Source organism: Camelus bactrianus, chromosome 3 (assembly GCF_048773025.1).
Source record: "Camelus bactrianus isolate YW-2024 breed Bactrian camel chromosome 3, ASM4877302v1, whole genome shotgun sequence".
Taxonomy (NCBI): Eukaryota; Metazoa; Chordata; class Mammalia; order Artiodactyla; family Camelidae; genus Camelus; species Camelus bactrianus.
Genome location: NC_133541.1, coordinates 76,654,005 through 76,676,582, shown reverse-complemented (window position 1 = coordinate 76,676,582; position 22,578 = coordinate 76,654,005). Strand labels below are relative to the sequence as shown.

The 22,578-nt window shown below is 33.7% G+C and overlaps 1 protein-coding gene across 2 annotated transcripts in view; it reads left to right on the top strand.

The window, feature by feature from the left end:
- The window catches only part of PJA2 (praja ring finger ubiquitin ligase 2), a 51,649-nt gene that overhangs the window by 25,477 nt on the left and 3,594 nt on the right, over positions 1 to 22,578 (top strand). The window contains exons 5-10 of one of the 2 annotated variants that reach the window (XM_045507931.2): positions 193 to 378; positions 9,215 to 9,400; positions 13,436 to 13,547; positions 20,001 to 20,054; positions 20,148 to 20,262; positions 20,644 to 20,765. In XM_045507931.2, the coding sequence (XP_045363887.2) occupies positions 193 to 378; positions 9,215 to 9,400; positions 13,436 to 13,547; positions 20,001 to 20,054; positions 20,148 to 20,262; positions 20,644 to 20,765 (775 nt within the window). The remainder of the gene's footprint in view (positions 1 to 192; positions 379 to 9,214; positions 9,401 to 13,435; positions 13,548 to 20,000; positions 20,055 to 20,147; positions 20,263 to 20,643; positions 20,766 to 22,578) is intronic. The other variant, XM_010971470.3, reaches the window with a different exon arrangement.

Below are 22,578 nucleotides of genomic sequence, written 5' to 3'. Positions count from 1 at the left end.
ATTCATCTGAAAAAATTACGTTCTCCTGAGTATTTATTTCTGTATTCATTTTTTAAATATATTAAAAAATGAATTGGCACCTGATGAAGCATGTAGAGCATCAGTAGTTCACTCTCTGCTGCGATGCCTGGTTAACACTCCAAATGATAAATGCACATGTAATGACATTTTATTTATTTTCTAAATTTGCAGTTCAGAGTGCAGTGATGGAGAATGGTCTGCTTCTTTGCCTCATCGATTTTCTGGTACAGAAAAAGATCAGTCCTCAAGTGATGAAAGCTGGGAGACTCTGCCAGGAAAAGATGAGAATGAACCTGAGTTGCAGAGTGACAGCAGTGGTCCTGAAGAGGAAAACCAGGAATTATCTCTTCAGGAAGGGTACGTTACCAGTAAGATTTGTTATTTGTGTCTGTATTGCACAAGAATGTTATACATCACATTCAAATGTTGGGTGTGCTATTAATTGCGTTTACAAGCCCTATATGAGACCAGTAGACTAGTAGATCCTACTGATTTTTTTTGTTATGCTTTTAGTATTTTACAAAGAACAAATTGAAAATACTGGTAATTACAGTGTCTTCTACTGAGGTAAAGTATGTTTCCACTTTGCTTTATTGAAGAAAACTTGGGCATTTAAAAGATTATTTTGGTTACGTTAGGTATGAGTGAATCAGAGTTGCCAATGCTGTGTACTGCAGATAATGGCAAAGGAGGAGGGACAGCCCTCAGGGAAATCATTGATGTATTCATAAAAATGGAGGCAGTTGCAAAAGCTAAAGTTTTAATATTGCTGCTTATTCATTGGATGATATCTCCAGAAATTAATGTTTGATGATAAATATCTTTGTATTTTCTTAGCTTTAATGGGAATGCTCTAGTGCAGGTGTTGTCAAATTTGTACTGCGAAGAGCCAGATAGTAAATATTTTTGGCTTTGTATGTCAGTCTATTGGAGCTACTCAATTCTACTGTTGTAATATAAGAGTACCCATAGACTGTATATAAATGAATGGGTATAGCTATCTTCCAACAAAATTTTATTTACAGAAACAGGTGGTAGGCTGGAAATAACCTGCTGGACACAGTTTACCAACCCTTACTCCACTAGTATTTCCCTAGTATGAGTCATTCTGGCTTTTAGGTTGATTTCATACACAGACACTCAAACACACAATTTTTTTTTAAATCACACAAAGGAAATATCCCCTTGTTTGTATTTTATAGATTTTTAGCAAGAATGTTTGTTCAATTTTATTACAGTCTTCTTAGCACCAATAGAAATAGCATAATGATTTTTCACTTTAGATGAAATGATCATGAAGAATTATTCTATTACTAGATTTCCTAGTATTCAGCTACCCTTACTTCTTGTAATAAACCCAATGCGATCACATAGTCATGGTTTATTGTTGTTTTAATGAGCTGCTGGGTTCTATTTGTTAATATTTTACATAGGATTTTTACATTGAGACCTGTCTCTAGTTCTGTCTGGTTGTTGGGGTTTTTTTGTGGTGGGGATATTCATCTTGATAAGTTTGATACTTGCTCTGCTAAAGGAGTATTTTTGTTTTTTTGTATCTTTCGGTGTTTAGATAGCTATTTATTCCTTTAAAGGTTGTTAGTATTTGCTTGTGAAACCTTGTAGGCTTAGTGTTTTCTTTAGTGAGGGAGTGTTTCCTTGATAATTTTCTTTTTTTTCTATGGTAATTGGTTGGCTCTAATTTTTAGTCTTTCATAGGATCTATTTTGATATGTTTTCTCAGGAAAAAAATATTTCAGCTTGGACTAACATTAAAATTTTTACTTCTCAAAAGGTATAAATTTCCAGTTTGAGATTCATTCTGTAATAAAATCTGGGAACAAAACATTAGAAAATCTTTAAAGAAAGAAATTTATAAACATAATTGATTTTGACAGTGATAGGTTGAGGTGGCGTTTTTTCCTCTTCCTGATTTCATATTTGATCATCTTTAATCACTATTAGTTAGTTTATAAAGTATTATTAATTTTTTCATATGTAATTTGTGATAGTAACTATACATGCAACAGATATTTACTGAGCATATAGCATATGACAGGTATTGTACTGGATCCTGGGATTATATCAGTGAACAAGACAAATAAGATTCCCTCATGAAGTTTACATTATGTTGGGAGAGGCAGATAATAAAGAAGATACAAACATGGTAAATTACACACTGTGATAATTACTGTGAAGGGAACAAAACACTAGTGCGATAAAGTAACTGACAGGGGCTTACATTAATTAGAGTGGTCAGGGAGAGCTTCTCTTGGGAATTGACTTTTGAGCTGAAATCTAAAAGATGAGGATTAGCAGATGGTTGAGAGAGAGCTTTGTAGGCAAAGGGGAATATGAGAGCAGAGGTTTTGAAAAAGAGACTTGACCTGTATGAAGGTGGTGGGGCTGAAGCAGGTGACTGAAAAGAAGCGTGATAGGTGAAGCGGCAGGAACCAGACTGTGCAGAACGTAAAGCATCTGGAATTTATTCACAGAGCAGTGAGATTTTAAGAGGAGAATTAACTGATTTGACATACATTTTTAAAACATCATTCTGACAGCTTTGTGGAGATTGAATTGGAAAGGGACTAAAGTAAAAAAGCAAAAAAAGAGGTTGAGGAGTCAGTCACTATGTAATAGGTCCAATTTACAGTAAAACATAACAGTTTTAAACTTGAATGCACCTAATAAAATAAACTCAAAATATATAAATCAAAATTTGACCAAAATAGAGAATATTGATAGATTTTCTGTCATATTAGAAAAATTTTGAATATATCTCTCAGTTACTGATGCAGGGATATAAAAAATTAATTGCAAGTTTGAACAGCTCACTTAAGCATGGTTTAATGAACACTACATCCTGTAGAATGCAAAAACACAAAAACTGAGCATGTACTGGACTGCAAAGCACAGATTAACACATTTCAAAGAATCAATATCCTGCAAACTATATTGTCTGACCACAGTGCAATTAACTTAGAAATAAATAATAAAAATATATTTTAATACATAAATACATATCTTTATATATAAAAACCCTATGCATTTTAAATTATCCATCCTTCTAAACACTCAGTAGGACAAAGAAGAAATCATACTAGGAATTTAAAATGCTCACAACTCTATGATAATGAAAATACCACAATCAAAGTCTGTGGGATTGCAATGAAATTGGTATTTAAAGGGAAATTTACCTTTATAAATACTTACGTTAGAAAAGAACAAAAGCTGAAAGTGGAGTAGTTGTGCATTTAACTTTAAAAAATAGAATATAAATGTTAGACTAGGCAAAGAAAAGAAGGAGATAAGAATTAGAATTAGGAAAGCTAAGAACAAAAATCAAGGAATTAGAAAACAGATAAAATAGAATCAAAGAAATCAGAAGCTGATACTTTGAAAATATTAAAAAAAAGAAAAAGAGACATTCCACTTGATAGTGAACAAGAAAATAAAGACGACACAAATAAATAATACTGAAATATAAAAGTGGACATAGTTGCAAACACAGTAAAGATTGGATAGACTAAAAAGAGTACCAGTAAATTTAAAAACTCAGAAGAATTTGACAAATAGAATTCACTAAAACTCACTCAAGAAGAATTAGGAAGCCTAAATAATACAGTACCTATTACAGATACATAATCAATGGTTTAAAATCTTCCCCTGGAGAAAACAACTGATCCAAATGGTTTTAGAGCTGAATTCTCTTAAACTAAACTCTCACAGATCATACCATGCCACTCCTCAAGAGACTAGAAAAAGAACTGTTTCTTCAAGCCATTCTAATAAGGTCAGTATAACCCTAATGCCAAAATAATATGTGAAGAAAATTATAATCCTATTTCATTCATTAAATTGCACATCAGAATCCTAAAAAGAATTACTGGAAATCTGAATTTGTATGTGTAATTTTTTAACAGATAAAACACAATTACCAGTCTGAGTTTATTCCATTTATGCAAAGGTAGTTTCACTCAGAATACCTGTAAATCTCATTCACCATGTTGGCAAAATACAGCAGAAAATTCATATGATAGATTCCATTGATACAAGGGAAAAAAATCACTTTATAATGTTCAGCAGTTCTTCATGATAAAAAGTTAGAAACTAAGATTAGAATAGAATTCCCTTGCCTTCATAAAAACTGTCTTTAAAAAAAATACGATAGAAATCATTTTCAATAAAAGAAGCATTAAAAAAAAATTCCCCCTTAAAATCAGGAGCAAGACAAGGGTGCTCTATAGCACCATTTTTGTAGCCATTCTGGGGGAGATCTTAGCATGGCAGTATGGGAGAATAATAGAAGGCAAGAAGATACAAAAGAAGAGACACTGAAAAGGAAAGAAACAAACTATGAAAATACATATATATACTATAAAGTCTTAATGTGCAGAATGTGTAAAGAACTCCTGGAAGTCATTAAGAAAAACTGATAATCTAATTGCAAAATGACTAAAACATTGAGCAGATAATTCACTGAAGAATATTAATGGTGAATAAAAATATCAAAAAATGCTTAGACCATTAGTAATCAGGGGAGTGTACATTAAAATCACAAGGAAGTATCATTTTTTTACCCATCCATTAGATTAACAAATATTAAGAAATTTGACAATGTCAGGTGTTTTGGAGGATATAAATCAGCTCTTACATAGTGCTTGTTGAGGTCTGAAGTAGGTCAAATTCACTGAAATTATGGAATAATTTTAATATTTGCATGGTAAACTACCCAGCTGTTTTACTTTTAGATGTGTACTCTGGAGAAGCTTCCCCATATGGTCTAGGAGTTGGGTTCAGAATTGTTCATTGCAGTACTTTTCATGAAATCTATACAACTGGATATTACCCAGTTATTAATTAATAGGAGAAAAATTAGTGGTGTATTCATACATAAAGTATTATACAGAGAAAGAGTATGAACCACAGTTATGTGCAAAAACACGGATGAATCTTAAAGATAGAAAGTTGAATGAGAAGAGTCATTCTTGGAGAAATGTGTGTATCTGTTTCATTAAGCTTAAAAACAAGGAGTAGTACATGTCTTGTTTTAAGCATACAAAACATCTTTCAAAAAGCAGTGGAGAGAGGAGGGTATAGCTCAAGTGGTAGAACACATGCTTAGCATGCAGGAGGTCCTGGGAATTGAACCCAAAATAAATAAATAAATGGATCAAAAATAAATAAATGAACAAATCTAATTACCTCCCCTCTCAAAAAAAAAAAACAATAAAGAGAAAGTATTAAAAAAGAAAAAAAGGCAATGGAATGACAAAAGCGTCAACAAGGTAGTTCTTTTCTCTGAAGGGTCAGGCCAAGGAGATAGGAAAGGTGTAGAATACAAAACATGCTGGTCAGTGGTAATATTCAAATACCTGGCTTGGGTAGTGGGTTTATGAATGTTCGATGTAATACACATTATAACTTAAATAGATTGTGTATATTTTGCATTTGAAAAAAAAGTAATTAAAAAATGAAGGGAATTGAAGTGAGAAGATGGAGACAGTCACCGTACACAGTTCTTTACAAAAGGGAAGGGGCCACAGGTGGATTTTGAGATTTTGGGTATATGTATCTTGAGTTATAAAATGAAAACCAGTTAAATACCATTTAACTAGGAATGTTATTATGCTCTCCAGAGTTTTATAAAATGAATTTCTTATAATAGAGCTATATTATTTTATGAATGCCTCAGCCCTTTAAAATGTTGATATTCACCTGAAGATTTAATATTCTGTGCTGTTAATAGTAGATACGCAAATTGCTATTTATTAGCTAAAGAAAACCAGATTTGTAACACAAAAATAGTGTTGTCAGAGGTTTTATTTGATTTGTCTGCTTTTCATTTTCTTCATTTCTCAGGAAATTCTATGATGCATGATTATATAATAGCATATTTTAAAACTTTTTAATGAAAAATTTAAAAAATACTCAATATTAGTTTATTAATATATCTTTATAATTTTAATATTGCTATTTGAATGTCATTAAATTTAGTTTGTTATTGAGGAACAGAGATCGTTAATCATGAAGCATAAATCATAAAGGAAGCAACAGTCTGTTTACCTGAAGCTTTGAAGAAACAGTGTAGCCTGTAATCAGGAGAGTATGATGCTGGTGGTCTTCTAGGATTTTCACTGGAAGGAGGTTGTGGGGATAGATGAAGGGCCATTTTTGGCTTCCTGTTAATGGCAGCAGCATTCACTTCCTCCAAACTGTGCTGAAGATGCTCAAAGGAAAGGACAGATTGGCAATTTCCTCTCCCAGTTGAAATGCCTGTAGCGTTGGTAGTGGTGGTGGTAGGGCTTCCACATCTTCCATCTACTGGATTATTTTTTTAGAATTGACCATTTGGAGGCATGATTAACTAATACATCTTTTTAAGTCTCATTACTGTGTAACATTGTAATGTCATTTTGTTGACTTTTGAATCATTAAAATGAAGAAAGGTCATTGAAAGTCTAAATTTTTGTGAATGTGTTAACATATCGTATGTGTGTGGTATATGTTTGTGTATAGGGAGAGAGAATACAGTATGCTGAAGTATTTTCAAAGCTTTTAAAGGATTTAAACTTACATTATATACTGAGATCCCCATGGAGATATTTGTTTCTCTTGTTAGTTGCACAAAATGAAAGATGTTTTTGACCTTATCATTCAGATCTTTTTTTTTAAGATCAGAATTCCTTTTGCTATACTATGAAGCCAACTCTGGCCCAGCACAGTGCCACTCTTCTAGCCTGATAAATGTCATTTTAAATGGTAGGAATTTTTTGAACTTTATGTAATGTGTTGAAAGAATATGCCACATAGCACTTATTTTCTGTTTCTGTAACTGTGTTGTGAGTCATGAAGACAGAATCAATTGTTTAAGCAAAATATGTAGCCAAGAATTATTTGTATAGTAAAAGAGTATTAATAATGTTATGAATTGTTTTGATTCCCAATGATTTCTTATTTTAGTTTTCTTCTTTGAATTTAAAAAAACTCACAAATTAGTATTTATTTCTTATACTAAACATTTTTACTGATATATTTGAGTTTTATGTATCTAAGAATAGAGTAAGAGAGTCATTTTGATGGCTATAGAATAGGAAAAAGAAATGTATTTCTTATAGGCATACATTTAAAATAACAGACATTTCCTAGGACTATTCTGGGCTTAATCTCTAAATCATTTGACTTTTAAAAGATTATTTTTCAAGGATTTATTATTACATTTGCAACACAGACAGAGAGAGTACTTCTTATACGTCAAGCACTGGTTACAGGGTGTAAGGCTACAGTGATGAGAGAACATTGTATGCCCTTGAGAAGTTCCCAGTCTAGGAGGAGACAAGTGAGTCACCAGAATAGCTACGGTACAGTGTGGCGAGTGCTCTCATAAAGGTGTGAAGACAGATCAGCTGCTTAGGCATTTTTAGTTTCATTTTGTGTTTTAAAACCATTTGGGGCTTAATTTTTCATTGTTCCTGGTTATTATGCATGAAAGGAAAACATCCGCTATCTTTGTATTTAAGACATTAAAAATTTAACAAAATAAGCACATGTTGTGCTGATTTTTGTTTTTTTACTACACTAAATCTTGTAAACCTGTTATTCTGAAGTGAAGTTTAGGATCTGAAATTAAAGAAACATTTATGAGTTTAGGTATATAAAGAGATACTGTTTCTATGTGTTTTAAATGTTTCACTTCTCATGTATGGGCATTGTCTAAGTATCTTTCATAAATATTTTCCCCCCAAAGTTAAATTTACACATTAGAATGAATAGAATTCTAATTAAAGCTGTTCTTCAAATTGAAATATATAAATTGCTATATAACTTTATTTCTTATTTTAAAACCCAAACTAAAATTAAACTTTTCCAAGAATGTACTCTAATATTTAACCTACTCTTGGTATACTAAAAGATATTTTCTGTTAAGATAAATAAGAAAACCCTACCAGTATAATTTTCTTATTTATAATTTCAAAAAGTACTTTTTGTTCAGTCATTGCTGAAATGCCTTTTTTTATGTATTAGAATTATTAATGTTTCTCACTTTGGTCTTTGTGTCCAAATTTTTGGTGTTTTGACTTTTCCAGGAGTATTTTCTTTCATGTGTATGTTGTGAAATTTAACAATCTGTTTATCAGAGGCTTTAAGGCTTTGCATCATGCTTAGAATGATGCTGAGATTTTTACAAAAATTTGTCTCATGATTCTGATACTTTTATTGTTTTAGTGGTGTTGGCACACATGCATTTTTAAAAAGTAGATCTGGAATTTATTCAAGAGTGAGGAATGACATAGAGATTTAACCTTCCCGCCTCCAGATGGATACCCAGTTGTCCCAATATTATTTATTGAGTGATCCTTTTTCCTGTGGTTTAGAAATGCTTCTTTTATCTCTTTCTTATTTTATTTATCTGTGCCATTGGTTTGTCCCTGTTTCTATGAGCTTATTTTAAAGTGGGAGAATGACTTACAGTAAACAAGTAAGAAAATAAGTAAAAATAAGTTCTATAATGAAACTAAGTAAAATAATATGATAGCCAGTGACTGATGAGCTACATAAAATGAGTGGTCCAAACAAGCCTCCCTGAAAGAAGTGACATTTACTCTGATCTGAAAAGTGAGGAAGGAGTGGCTGTGCAAAAATCTGGTGAAAGAACATTTCAGGTAGAGGAAATGGCCCCAAGATGGACTGTTCTCCATGTGTTCCAAGAGTAGAAAGAATAGTAGAAGTATAGTAAATGAGAGAAGAGTGGTGAGGACTGTAGGAACAGTTGGAGAAAGAGGGCTGAGGAGAAATCACGTATCACGTAGAGATTTGTAGGCCAGATGCCAGGCTCAGGAGCTTGGATTTTATGTTAACTGAAAGGAAACTACTCAAGAGCAGGGCTTAAAAATTCAGATCGTCTAGGATGAGTTTTTAATTTTTATCCGGCAAAGAAGAGGAAATATAGGAGCACAGATAATATGTATATCAAACAAATAGGTTTTTATGTAATTAGGAACTATTTCTGTAGGTTATGACTGTGTAATGGATTTGCTTCTCTTTTAAATGATTTTACACTTAAAACAGATTTTTAGAGTCATGTTAAGTACCAAGAATTTAGAGCTTAAAAAATAATCTCCTTGCATTAAATAAAACTCTTTAAAGATATGTTTTCAAGTGGTATTTTTTTCTTCTATTAAAATGTTTGTATTAGGGAACAGACATCCTTGGAAGAGGGAGAAATTCCTTGGTTACAGTACAATGAAGTCAATGAAAGCAGCAGTGATGAAGGAAATGAGCCTGCCAATGAATTTGCACAGCCAGAAGCTTTCATGTTGGATGGTAACAATAACCTTGAGGATGACTCCAGCGTGAGTGAAGACTTAGACGTGGACTGGAGGTAGCGCAGTGTTATTAGCATACTTAATTGATCATTGAGTAGAATTTGTTCATGATTCTGAATTATGAAAACTGAATCTCTGATAGCTGATAAAATATTCCAGTTTTCCCATCTGTCAGTCTTCCTCTCCTTCAGAGCTCATATCAGATTCCACTTCCTGCATGGACTTCCTACTTACTCCAGTCCATGACCTCTTCCTTCTTTGACTGTTAGCTCTCTTGAAGCTCCCCTTACATCCTAGTTATTTATACACTGGGTTTGAGGTTTCTGGCTTTTAAATTTAGCTTTCTATACTAAATGTAGCATTTAGTATAATCCTTAAAAAAAAATCCTTAATGAATACTACTTGAAGAATTTTAGAACCTGTGATTGAATCAGAGGAATCATATGACTATAGTTTTCCTTCTCTTCATGCATAATATGGAAAATTTAATTATACCTTCCCAGAGATGTTGAAAGTATTAAATTTACTTTATGCTGACAAAAAAATAGTGAGCTGCAAATAAAAAGAGCATAAATTAAGTACATTTTAGAATATTACAACTCATGATATAATGGTCAGAATTTAACTGTTTTGGTTTATATAAACAGACATATCTTTCAAGTGTGCAGTAGCCCTTTGGAAGCAGCTAATTATTGAGATACAGAGAGAATATTTGTTCCAGCTGATCCTTTTTTGTTACTTTTTCTGGAAAAAAATATGGCTTGCTTTTATCTCTGCACAGATATGTTTTTAAGAATTTGTCTTGTTTTCCTAGTTAAAATTCCATTACAGAAAATTTTTAAAAATAAGGTAAGAAAAACTCATTTATATCCCCTGATAACTCTAGAACTTACGATTTTAAGGCCTCCTTTGTGTCTTCACTTTCCCTTTCTGTGTGTGTAGCTACTTCTTTCTATTCCCCAAATTGTTCCACACATGAAATTAAGCATCATCATGAAATCCTCTTTACCATTTTCTATTCTCATTACCCTGTTCTCTTGTAATAAAAATTGTAAGTTCAGAGAAGACTTCTATTGACCATTTTGTGGAAGTAGAAGTGGGGTTTCATCACAGCCACAAAAACAGTTTGTAATTCTATCCTAAACATTCCCGTTCTCCAAAACCTGTTTTCTGTCTTCTCAAACATTATGGAAGATCAGTGGCTTCACCTACTCCAGTCTTGCTGATCTTGAAACCCCCTTCTTTTCTTCCCTGTCTTATGTCTGCCCCTTCCCCTCTTACTGAACTCCTGTAAATTCTGATGTCTTCTTTGATAATATTATACAAAGTCACTCCTCACAGCAGTGCTAAGCAGATGACAGAATCATCTAGTTAGCATCATCTGTGCGCCTTCGGAGGCAATTATACAGTTTTATGAGAAATTTTGTTCTTTTGCACATTTTCAAATTTTTATATAGTTTTTACAGCTGCATTATATAGATGGTCTTTCATACAGACACACTAAAATTTAATTGATCATTTCCCCATTGAAATAATGCGGTAACCCTGACCCTTCCTTCTGGTAAAAGTTGGTCTGTACTTCAGGGTTTGTTTTTTTTTTTTTTTTTTGGACAGATAAGTAAAAGGCGACATTACTGAGATGTGTCCCTTTTTTGAGATCTTGGTATATACTTCTAAATAACGTTCAAAAAAGTTTTCAGATAAAAATTTGAAGGAATAATTGAGGTCTTTATTGAATATAAGTTTAACTTAAATTTGAAAACTTTTGTTTTAAATTCTAATTCATTGATGATATTTCTGGATGTGGCTGTTGTGTTAAGATTTTAGAGACATTGCTAATTGTCCCAAAATTTGGGGAGCTTCACAGTAGTTTTATTTTTTTAATATGGAAAGCAATTAAGCACTGATTTTAAGACAAAAATTTTGATGGCTACTGTTTTGAATTTTGTCTCAATAAGGCAATACCTCATTATTTGCTTATGTAATACTCTATTAAATGTATGTGGTAGTAGCTAAAGGTTGATAAGGCAAAAATATGGTTTGGTTTTCATATTAAAATAGCATGTCATTTTGATAACTAAAAGTAAAACCCATGGCAAATGGCAGCAGTTCTTATCTAATGCCAAAATTTGACAAACTTTTTTTTTCAGTTTTGCTACTTCTTAGAGAAAAAATTAAAGATATTTGGTTTTTTATTTTATCTTAAAGGAAAATGGAAAAAGTCCTCTATCAGAAGTTTTCTTTCTTTCAGTTAAGTTGCAGCAATGTTGTAGAATAACCACAGAATATTTCATGCATAGATTGGTGTGGTAGGAATTGATATGGAGAAAACATGGATTTTGGATTTAGAAAAATCCCAACTGTGCCATTTATTTATTTGATAACAAGCTTTCTATCGGTTAGAAATTGAGGTTATAATTATTAACCTAATAAGAAATTGGGGTTATAATAATTAACCTAATAAGATTGTGAGAAATTAATGTTTTGTGGACATAACCATGGTTCAGTAATAGAATTTTAACTATTTTGAATTATTTGATTCTTACAGAAGAGTGGCAAGAATAGTACAAAGCAGTCTCATGTATCTTTAACTGAGATTCCCAGAATGTTACCATTTACCACATTTGTGTTACCATTCTTTCTTTCCTTTCTTTATAGTATTTTTTTTTCTGATCTATTTATGAGTAAGTTGCAAACATGATTCCTCTTTACCTATAGATAGCCTAGGACGAATTCCTTAAAAACAAGGACATTTTCTTATATAACACAATAAAATTGTCAAAATCAGGAAATTAACACTGACACAGTACTATTATCTAATCTACGACCTATTCAAATGTCTATTGTCCCAGTGACATTAGAGAATTTTTTTTTTTGGTCCAGTCCAAGACCACTTATAGCACTACACCTCACTGCTAGATGAAGGGGTTCTAGTATTGCAAGGGAGGTTGAATTCAGTAATCTTAGTTTTAATTCTAATTCTTTTGTATTTCTTGGCAATAGATTTGTAATTTTAATGATGGCGCAAAGGTTGATATCAAAACCATTTTGAACTAGCTGTGTAACTGTGCATGTTTCTGACTGTGATACTCAGTTTGTAGTGAGAATACAGAAGTTACCAGAAGTTTGCTTTTTGGTAGACAAAATAAGCTCAGTTTTGGAGATCTAGGATTTGAGGTGGTAGGAGTTCACTGGGGTAAAGTGCCCCACAGAACACTAAAAATGTAGGTCAAGAGCTCGAGAAGGAGTTTGGAATTAGGTAGAAGTTTAGGAATTATCTGCGGAAAGGATGATTGAAGGAATGGACTTGAGTGTAATTGCCAAGGGAACAAGATTAGAAGAAGACGACTGAGGAGACACTTAGGGTTTCTGAATTTTGAAATACTTAAGTGTTTCTGAGACTAGAGGGAAAGGAGGAATCTGTTTATATATAGGAATGGAGGAAGGAGATTAGGACCAGATTAAGACATAATATTTTTTTCAAGGGCTTGCAATCCTTCAGGAAAAATAATGATAAAAATGAGCAGTTAGGAGGTAAATACTTTTCAAGCTGAATAATAAAGGAGAAGGCCTAGTTCTTAGAAAAATAGAAGAGAGATTAGTGAGAAAAGCTTGAGAAAATAGAATATTTTTAAGTACAAAGTAATTAAGCAGTACAATTACAAGAGAAGGAAAAGAGGATTTGAACAATGATAGAATACAGTAAATCTTTTTTTCAGGTTTTCATCTAAATTTAGATTGGAAACTAAAAGAGGAAAGACATGGGAAGAAATTAGGAGAGAAAAAGTTTATCCCAGTCATAAATGGTTCCCATAGCTAGGACTAGAAATATAAAAAGAGGACTTTCTTACAAATTTTGTGCAGCAGTGTGGCAGCCTATAGGAAATGGGAGTGGTGTCTCAACTCCTTATGCCTGACGTTTAACTTTTCTGTTGGGTTCTTCTTGCCCTTCACCCCACAAGATTTATATTAAAATATTTTAAGGTTTTCTGCCTATAGTGTGTTTATTGGCTTGTCATTATGCTAATGTAATTATGTCTTTACTATAAAGGATTCTCAAATCATGTTTTGTTTTGTCTTTTTACTCCCAGCCTGTTTGACGGTTTTGCAGATGGACTAGGAGTTGCTGAAGCTATTTCTTATGTGGATCCTCAGTTCCTCACTTACATGGCTCTAGAAGAACGCTTAGCCCAGGCTATGGAGGTATTTTAGTGACCCCTGTGTAGATTAGTGGGATACAAAGTGATAAAATTAAAGGTTTTTTAAAACTACTTTTAAGAAAAGGTGAATAATTTTCTCACCAATTTAATAATAATTACTGAATAGTGATTTAGTACGTGTATACAAATTATACTTGACATCCTGCCAATTTGCCTAAAATTATAATATTTTCCAGTTTTTACTGCAGAATGTAAGGTATATTGCTTGCATTTAGAAAATACACTAACTCTGTTGAATTCTGCAGGTCTGTGAATCAGAATATTTTATACACACACACAATTTGTGAAATGAAATGAAAAATCTCTAAAGCTGTATTACAAATCTCTTCCTCTTTTTGGTTCTTATGGCTTCTAAATCTGTCTTGCTGCTTAATGCAGTTAGAAAATTTACTCTCCCTCATCCCCTCACACATACACATGTTAATAAATGTGACACATTTGGTGACTGTCTTGACTTCTTTGCTTTATTTGACTGCAACACCAGAAACTTGTTCATAATTTTATTTTCCTATAGTCGAAAACTCAAGCATTTTCATGTTTGGAAACTTCCACTGCACTAGTGGATTTCATTTTAAGAAGTATTTCTTTAAATCACTATTTCCAAAGTGATCCAAAGTAGAGGAACAGTAATAATGTGAATGAGCCAAGAGTGAAAGAACAAACTGAATGAGGGGACTTTCAGGAACATTAGCATTTTATCTTGAAATTTTATGAGACTAGAAAGTCCAGTTTAGATTCATAAATAGTAGGTAGAGACAGACCTATTTATCTGTTGGCACACACGCACATGCACATGTACACACACTTAAGTTAGCTCTGCTTTGACATCACTTTTTTAAGTGTGTGTAATCTTCCATGGAGATGATTGCCTCAGTTATAGTATATATATTTTTCTCACAGTGACCATAGCAGAAATATTATGTGTTGTGGCGATCAAATGTATAGAAATACCCAATCACTATGTAGTGTACAATGTAGTTGACTGTAAGTGTAGTAGTAGTGTTGTAAGTCAGATATACTTCAAAAACAGACTCACTCAGAAAAAAAGAGATCAGATTTGTGGTTACTAGAGGCAGGGGTTGGGGGAAAGGGAAAATTGGATGAAGGAAGTCCAAAAGTATAAACTTCCAATTGTAAGCTAAAGAAGTACTAGGGATGTAATGTACTTCATGATAAATGTAATTAACACTGCTGCATGTTATATCTGAAAATTGTTAAGAGTAAATCCTGAGAGTTCTCGTCACAAGGAAATCATTTTTTTCCTACTTCTTTAATTTTGTATCTCTGTTGAGGTGATGGATGATCAGTAAACTTACTGTGATAATCATTTCACAATGTACATAAGTCAGATCGTTATGCAGTATACCCTTAAACATACACAGTGCTGTGTGTGCTGTATGTCAATTATATGTCAGTGAAACTGGGAGGAAAAAAAAATAAAGAAATATTGTGTACTAGAAGAAAAGTCAGAGAGTATCATGAGACAGGATAATATACTTAAGGCTTTTCCCAGAGTATATAACTTACCTTGCCAAATTCTGACACATTTGGACCAATTGCACAGCATAATAACCTGCATTAGAATAGAACTGTAAAGATTAAGGAGTTAAGTAAATTGTAAGTGACCACATGGAATATATCAATTTTAGAGTCTGGTTTCACAGTGCTTAAATAGTTTTTTCCATAATTATGCTAGTGGTTTATGATCTCCTACAATATGGAGATATCTTTAAAGAGAAATTTTAAAAATTAAAATAAAAGTTTTATTATTTTTACTAATGGGAAATGTGACATTTGATTGGCATCTTGAAGGAAGAGTCAGAGAGATTGGTCATGAGAGGTCATGCTGGGTGAAGGCATTAGCGGAGTGGACAAAGACAAGAGGCAAGAAGGAACATAGTGTGTCCAGGGAACATACAGTCCCCACATTGTTGGCTTCTGCTCTCAGAACAACCACTTTCAGTTATTCTTATGTATCTATCCTTCTGTTTCTGATCAATGGTGTTATGTCTCCCTTCCCCACAGCATAACAGCTTCCTCAGATTAGTGCTTTGCTTTATTTTATTTGAATTTGATTGGAACATGTTTCACTCCAAGAGAATCAGTGCAGTTCATTCTTATCACTCTTTAGAAATCTTTATTTTTCTAGGTTTAGCATGGACTTAATCATTTTGAAAAAAGAAGCTGAAATAATTTATAATTTCGATTTTTCCTCTTAGACTTAATACCAACACTCTTTAAATGAAGCAAAAACAAGTAATAAGACAAACTGAGGGCTTTTATTTGTTTTTTTCTCAAGCAGCCTCATCTCTTTGGCAGTAATTGTTTTCATTTCTGTTATTTTTCCAATACTAGACTGATCTTCCTTTGCACATAGTAGCCATTGGTGAGTGTGTTAGCAGCAAACATTTGCCTTGTATCTCTGTCTCAAATTTAAGAACAGGGCAGGATATTTAGGATCTTTAACTGAAACAATGATATCAAAGCTTTTTACTCACTCCCAAAGAGATTTTGAAAAAAAAAATTCCTTTGCACGTCTTTATGTTGACATCTAAAATTTTTTAGCATAAACCCTAAGTAATATTATTTACCCTATCATGCCTCTTTGCAATAAAAAGTATGTTCAGGAATTAAAATGTGAAAAAGAAAATTGGTGTAGATTGAGTTAAAATTGTAGTGTCTGTTGATAAAAAAATAAACTTATAAATTTTGATAAATAATTACTTAAGCATAAAGTAAAACTTAAATGGAAATGTGTATCTTAATGAGATAAAGGCTTTTTTTCCCTATTTTATGAGTGAAGGTTATTTATTCCTAGAATGAGACATAGTTTGGCATCAACTTTATTTCTGTTTTTCATCTTTATGAGTATAAACTTAAGAAACCTTATTCAAATAAATAAATTGGTAGGGATGAAAGGAGTTTATCATAGCATTGTAACTCCATTCTTCTGAGATACTTGCCAAAAATCACAAAAATGTGACAAGTTGTTTAGATCCTCCTTCAGTTTGAAAATAGAGTTGGAAGCCATCTACAAAGATTTATTGTCAGTCATTATCATTCAGTGTGACCCCAGCATTTCAGACTGCCCCTTCAAACAGGTAAGAAGTATGCTTTTATTTATAAAATAAAAAAAAGGTTAGTATAAAAAGGAATGTGGGAACAGAAGAATCAGCATGATACTTTGACAGCAGATGCATTCTTGGGCAGATCCATTTGAGAAAGATTACATAAGAAAAAAATTTTGTATGTATGTATATATATATAATTTTTGTATATATATATTTTTATTGAAGTATAGTCAGTTTACAACGGGTCAGTTGCTCGTGTACAGCACAATGCTTCAGTAATACATGAACATACATATATTCATTTTCATATTTTTCACCATAGGTTACTACAATATATTGAATATATAGTTCCCTGTGCTATACAGTATGAACTTGTTGTTTTTCTATTTTGTATGTATTAGTTAGGATCTGCAACTCTCGAACTCCCAATTTATCTCTTCCCACCCCCTTCCCCTCTGGTAACCATAAGTTTGTTTTTTGTGTCTGTGAATCTGTTTCTGTTTTGTAAATAAGTTCTTTTTTTTTTTTTTTTTAGATTCCACATATAAGTGATATCATATGGTATTTTTCTCTCTCTTTCTGGCTTACTTCACTTAGAATGACAATCTCTAGGTCCACCCATGTTGCTACAATGGCATTATTTTATTATTTTTATGGCTAAGTAGTATTCCATTGTATAAATATACCACAATTAATTGAAATTGAGTCTCCTAGGACTCTCCATGCCCACGGACCCTTCAGATAGTCTTTACATATTTACAGAGCACCTCGTATGCCGAGAGTGTAGGCCTTAGGTAGGTGGTACATGAAGTAAGCATATGGACTTTTTTTAAAATTAATTAATTAATTTTTTAATTGAAGTATAGCCAGTTTGCATGGGATTTGGAGTTAGATTGGTTCTTTTAGGCTATGTGACCTTGGATAGTTCACTTAACCAAAGTTTTAGGTCCTCATCCACAAAATGGGAATAACAAAATTTACCTCATGGGTTATTGTGAGATTGTGTTAAAGCACTTGGCAAAATACCTGGTACTGGGGGAAGCTGTCAGTAAATGGCTGTATTCAAAGATATATTCAAATTAACAATCAACCAAGTGGTAATCATCTAGCAAGTCTGGATTCAGTGGTCGTTCAAAATTAGTATTAAATCATTTGTCAAAAGTCTTCATTCTTTAAAAACTAAATCCTGTTTTATTCTTTAGAAACTAAATTTTATGCTAACAAAGGATTACGCTACTTAAAGCCTAGCTGTATCCCAGTTGGGCTATTTAAGCCACTTAGTTGTCTTTCTGACTCTTGGACTAACATTTGAATATATATTGTACTAAGATACAGACAAATTTTTATAAATATTCATAGCAGTAGCTTTAAAATGGTCTCTCTTGCTCTTGTTGCTTATAAATGATCCCAGATCACCTTAAATATATGTCAGTACCAAGGCAATAAATTATTTTTTCATATATTGAAATTTCAGGTATTTATTAGCACTGCAGATATGCAGGTAATGATCAGAAAGGAATAATGAACCCACTGAGACAAACATATATTAAAGCATAGTTAGCTGGAACAACCTCCAAAATGGAACTTCCTATAAATAGTATCCCTTCTTTTTGTTTATGTATAGCACAGATGAGTTCTTGCTGAGTATATCTTGAGAAGTACATAGGAAATTCATGATTATAGTTATTCATGAGACAGAAGGGACAAATAATAGGCTCTTACTTTCCATTTCCTATCTCCTGATGGGAAAGTTTAAAATAAAGAATTATTAACTGCCACAGGGGATTAGAGTAAAAGGGAATTGTTTAGAAATGAATAATGACAATCTAAAGAATATAGAAAAGGCACTATAAGGAACAGCCATCACCCAGGATCACCTAAGGAAGGGTCCCCGCTCTGCTTCAGAGCTGGGATCCATGCCTTGATGGAGCTGGCACAGCTGTACCTCACTGAATAGCAGAGAAGTCACTATGGTACTGTGCTGGCAGAAGTTGCTGGAAATCAGCCCTGTAGGGTGCCGGGGAAAGCTATTCATAGGGAGGTGTCTAACTGGAAACACTGCTAAAGAACTGTCCAGGGTGGATGCTGAGGGAAGCTGCTGGCCACAGTGTGCTCCTGGACACATGCATTACAGGAGCTAGGTGCTGGAGAAGCTGTGCACATTGCAGGAGTCTGGTGCTGGAATCATGCCTGATAACCAATTCTGTATCCATCTGGGCTCAGTCAGAGAGAAAACAATAGTTTGAACAGGCTAAGTTTGATACAAAGAATTGCTAACTACAGTTAGGCTACTAGGAAGTAAAGTGAACTCTAAAGAATGTAGGAATGGCAGATTTAAGGAAATGCCTTCGGGCTGAGATAAAGCACTTGACACCCCTACTGCCGCCCCCAGGGCAGAGATCCAGACTGTGTTGAAGAGGACACAACCATGGCTCTTAGAGAAGTGTTTGTGCTACTGTGCTTGCAGAACTTGATAGAAATCTGCCCTCTGGATCTTGGCAAAATTCTTCCCCTGGAATGCTGGAGAAACTGTTCACAGGGAGGTGACTAACTGGAAGCACTCTGCTACAAAACCACCCAAGATGGGTGCGGGGGGAAGCTGCCAACCACCTTATACCTCAGCTGTCAGGTGCTGGAGAAACTGCGTATACTTCTGGATCCAAGCGCCTCACTCTGTCTACTTCTGTGACTGGCTTATTTCAATTAGCATAATGCCTTTAATGTTCATCCATGTTGTAGCATATTCAGAATTCCCTTCTTTTTGAAGGCTGAATAATACTCCATTGCATGCATATCCACTTTTTTCCAGCTTTATTGAGATATCATTAACATATAACATTGTGTAAGCTTAAGGTGTACAGGTTGATTTGATACTGTGAAATGATTATCACAGAGTTGGTTAACCTCTATCACCTCACATAATTACCAAGAAATTGTGTTGAGGACATTTAAGATTTACTCTCTTACAGCTTTCAAATATATAATACAATATTGTTATCTATAATCACCATGCTCTCACTTAGATCCCCAGAACTTGTTCACCTAATAACTGGAAGTTTGTGCCCTTTGACCAGTAGTTGCCCATTCCTCCCAACCCCCAGTCCCTGGCAACCACCACTGGCCACATTCTATCTTTCATGAGTTGAACCTGCCCAGTGTGTTAACTTTCTTTCATGTTATTGATCTCACACAGGAACTCCTAAGTTGGAAGAGTAACCACTCTTAAGAAAATATAAGTATGATGGGCAAGTATGTGGTTATTGAGACAAGACAGGTTTTTGTTGTACTTGGGAACAGGGCTTTTTCTTTTGGTATGTTTTTTGATTTCTTGGTTCGATGGTGGTGATGATGATTCCCTTTGGTAGGAGGCAAATAGGGCAGGGACTGAAGCAAAAGAAACCAACAGGAAGAGAATAATGGTGGGTATAATTTTGAAAGATACCCCTGAAAATAGTTTTCCATTACTGTTTTAAAAAGTGTTTTCTAACAAAGAAACGTGACTTCATTTTCAGACTGCCCTAGCACATTTGGAGTCTCTTGCAGTGGATGTTGAGGTGGCTAATCCACCAGCCAGTAAGGAGAGCATTGACGGTCTTCCGGAGACCCTTGTTCTTGAAGATCACACTGGTAAGGGCAAGAAGTTGGTCTCTCATGTCGAATGACACACTACAATGCAAGTATATTATCAGTGCACCTAGAAGATAAAATACTATCAGAAGCTTTCATTAGATTTTCTGTGAAAGCTAATTCTGACAGACTTACCTAGTAGACGGATTTTTTAATTTATCAAGTGATCGACTGCAACAGATGTTCTCCAGTCAGCTTTTCTACAAAAGCCATGTTTGTTAAATTCCAGATTGTCGTGTATTAAGCAGACACACGTTTGCCAATTAATTTATCAAAGTCCAGTTCTTTTGTCTTTCATAGGTATCATGTATGAGTTAATACGTTGATTTTCAATTTTACTAAAATTGAACTTTACAGGATTGATAAATTATTTCTTTTCAGCTATTGGTCAGGAGCAATGCTGTCCAATCTGTTGCAGTGAGTATATTAAGGATGACATAGCAACAGAGTTACCCTGTCACCATTTCTTTCACAAACCCTGTGTCTCAATTTGGCTACAAAAGGTGAGTTTCAGATTTACTTTTGTTTGAAATATGTTCAAGGGTGTTTATTGAAACAATATTTTTGAAAACAACCTTTAATTCCCGCAAAGAGACAGAATTAAAGTATGGAAGTTTTGCTTTTTAAAAACTAGTATTTTAATAATTTCTCCTACAATTTAATAATAGTAATGTCTTTTAAGACTATTTTATTTAGCTATGTACTTGCAGTACTTTTTAATTCAGTGTTAAAATTTGGTTACCTTTTAATGATCGCAGATTAATGATAATATCAAACTATTTTATCTTACTAACATTGTATAAAAGACAATATAGACAAATGATTTTAGCTAATTACATCTGTAATGATATCCCTCAAATTTGATATTTTCAAAAATATCTTAAGCAAAGAAGCCTTTGGGACTACTCAGAGTAACTATAACATAAGGATGTTCTGCTAGTATGGATTGGTGTCTAAAAATGTGTCTGAGAAGTAATTTAATACCCTACCAAGTACCTCTAATTCAGACTTTTATGTACTGTTTTTGAATGTTTACCCAATAATTTTAAAGTATATTTGAATTACTTAAGAATAAAAGAAAGCATTTTATTTAAATCTTTTCACTGAACTGTGTTTGCATAAAGGATATTTGCATGCAGTTCAGCAGAAATTCCCAAATCACTTTCCCAGTGTATTTACTTAGTGATGTGGCTCCCTTTCTTCTCTATAACCACTCCTTCCCTTCTCCGCTCTCTCCTTCCCCCCTTCTTTTCTTTCCTTCTTCTTTGCCGTTGCTCCCCTTCTACTGCTACTTCATCTTTGTCAAAACTGTAGTTAATATCTGTAAAATCCAATGGAGAAATGTCCATTGTTCCTTTATGGAATATAAAGTTTCTGTCTAGGCTTTTAGGGCCTTCTGTGATCTAGTCTGTCTCTTCAGATTTATCCCTCTGTACATTTGCTCATATTTGCTTATCTTGGTGTGGTCTCCCCCTTACTGTAAGAGTAGATGATCTAGGTCGGTCCAGCTTAAATTGCATGTCTTCTATCCTTAATACCCACTTTCTTTAAACTCCTATGATGATATCAGAGCCTTAAGAAGGATCTAGTGTTTTGAGTACCTGCTCTGTGTTATTACTGCTAGGTGATTCATGTGTATTTTCCCATTTCACCCTCACAGTAACTCTGGGATATATTGGTATCCTTATTCTCATTTTCCAACAATTGTTGCTTATCCAAGGTTACACAGCTAATGTGGTTGATCAAGACTGCACTTACCTGTGTGACTCTAAAATGTTGCTGTATGGCAGGTGCATAGTGGCTGTTTACTGAGTTAAATTCTCATGTAAATATTGTATGTGTTGTACAGTTTTGATTTGTCGTTGATTTTGTTTTAACCCAAGGTAATAATCTCTAGTCTCTCTCCTGTCAGGAAACAACTTATGTGAGGTCTTTCCCCTGGGGAGAAGGTTCCTAAGATAAAAATCTTTGTCACCTTCAACAGCATGATTTCTTCAACTTGCTTTCTGTCAGGGAGATCTCGTTGGGGAAAAGACCAGATTTGTGAGGGGATAATCTATCGCCAGATGACATATCTCTATAGTCTTCCATTGGTTCTAAAATAGTGTCCTCCCAGTCTGCTTCCCCTGTCCCACCTTCCCTCGTTGATTTGTTTTATCATTTAGAGGGCACGTCATTCTCCATATCTTTTTGAAAAGGAATTGCGTGGTTTATGAAGAAGGTCTGTGGTCCATCTGCTTTGACATATCTGTGCTACACTAAAGTGAGGCTTTAGTATATATGAGGAAGATCTTAGGGTGATGATTTGATCTAATA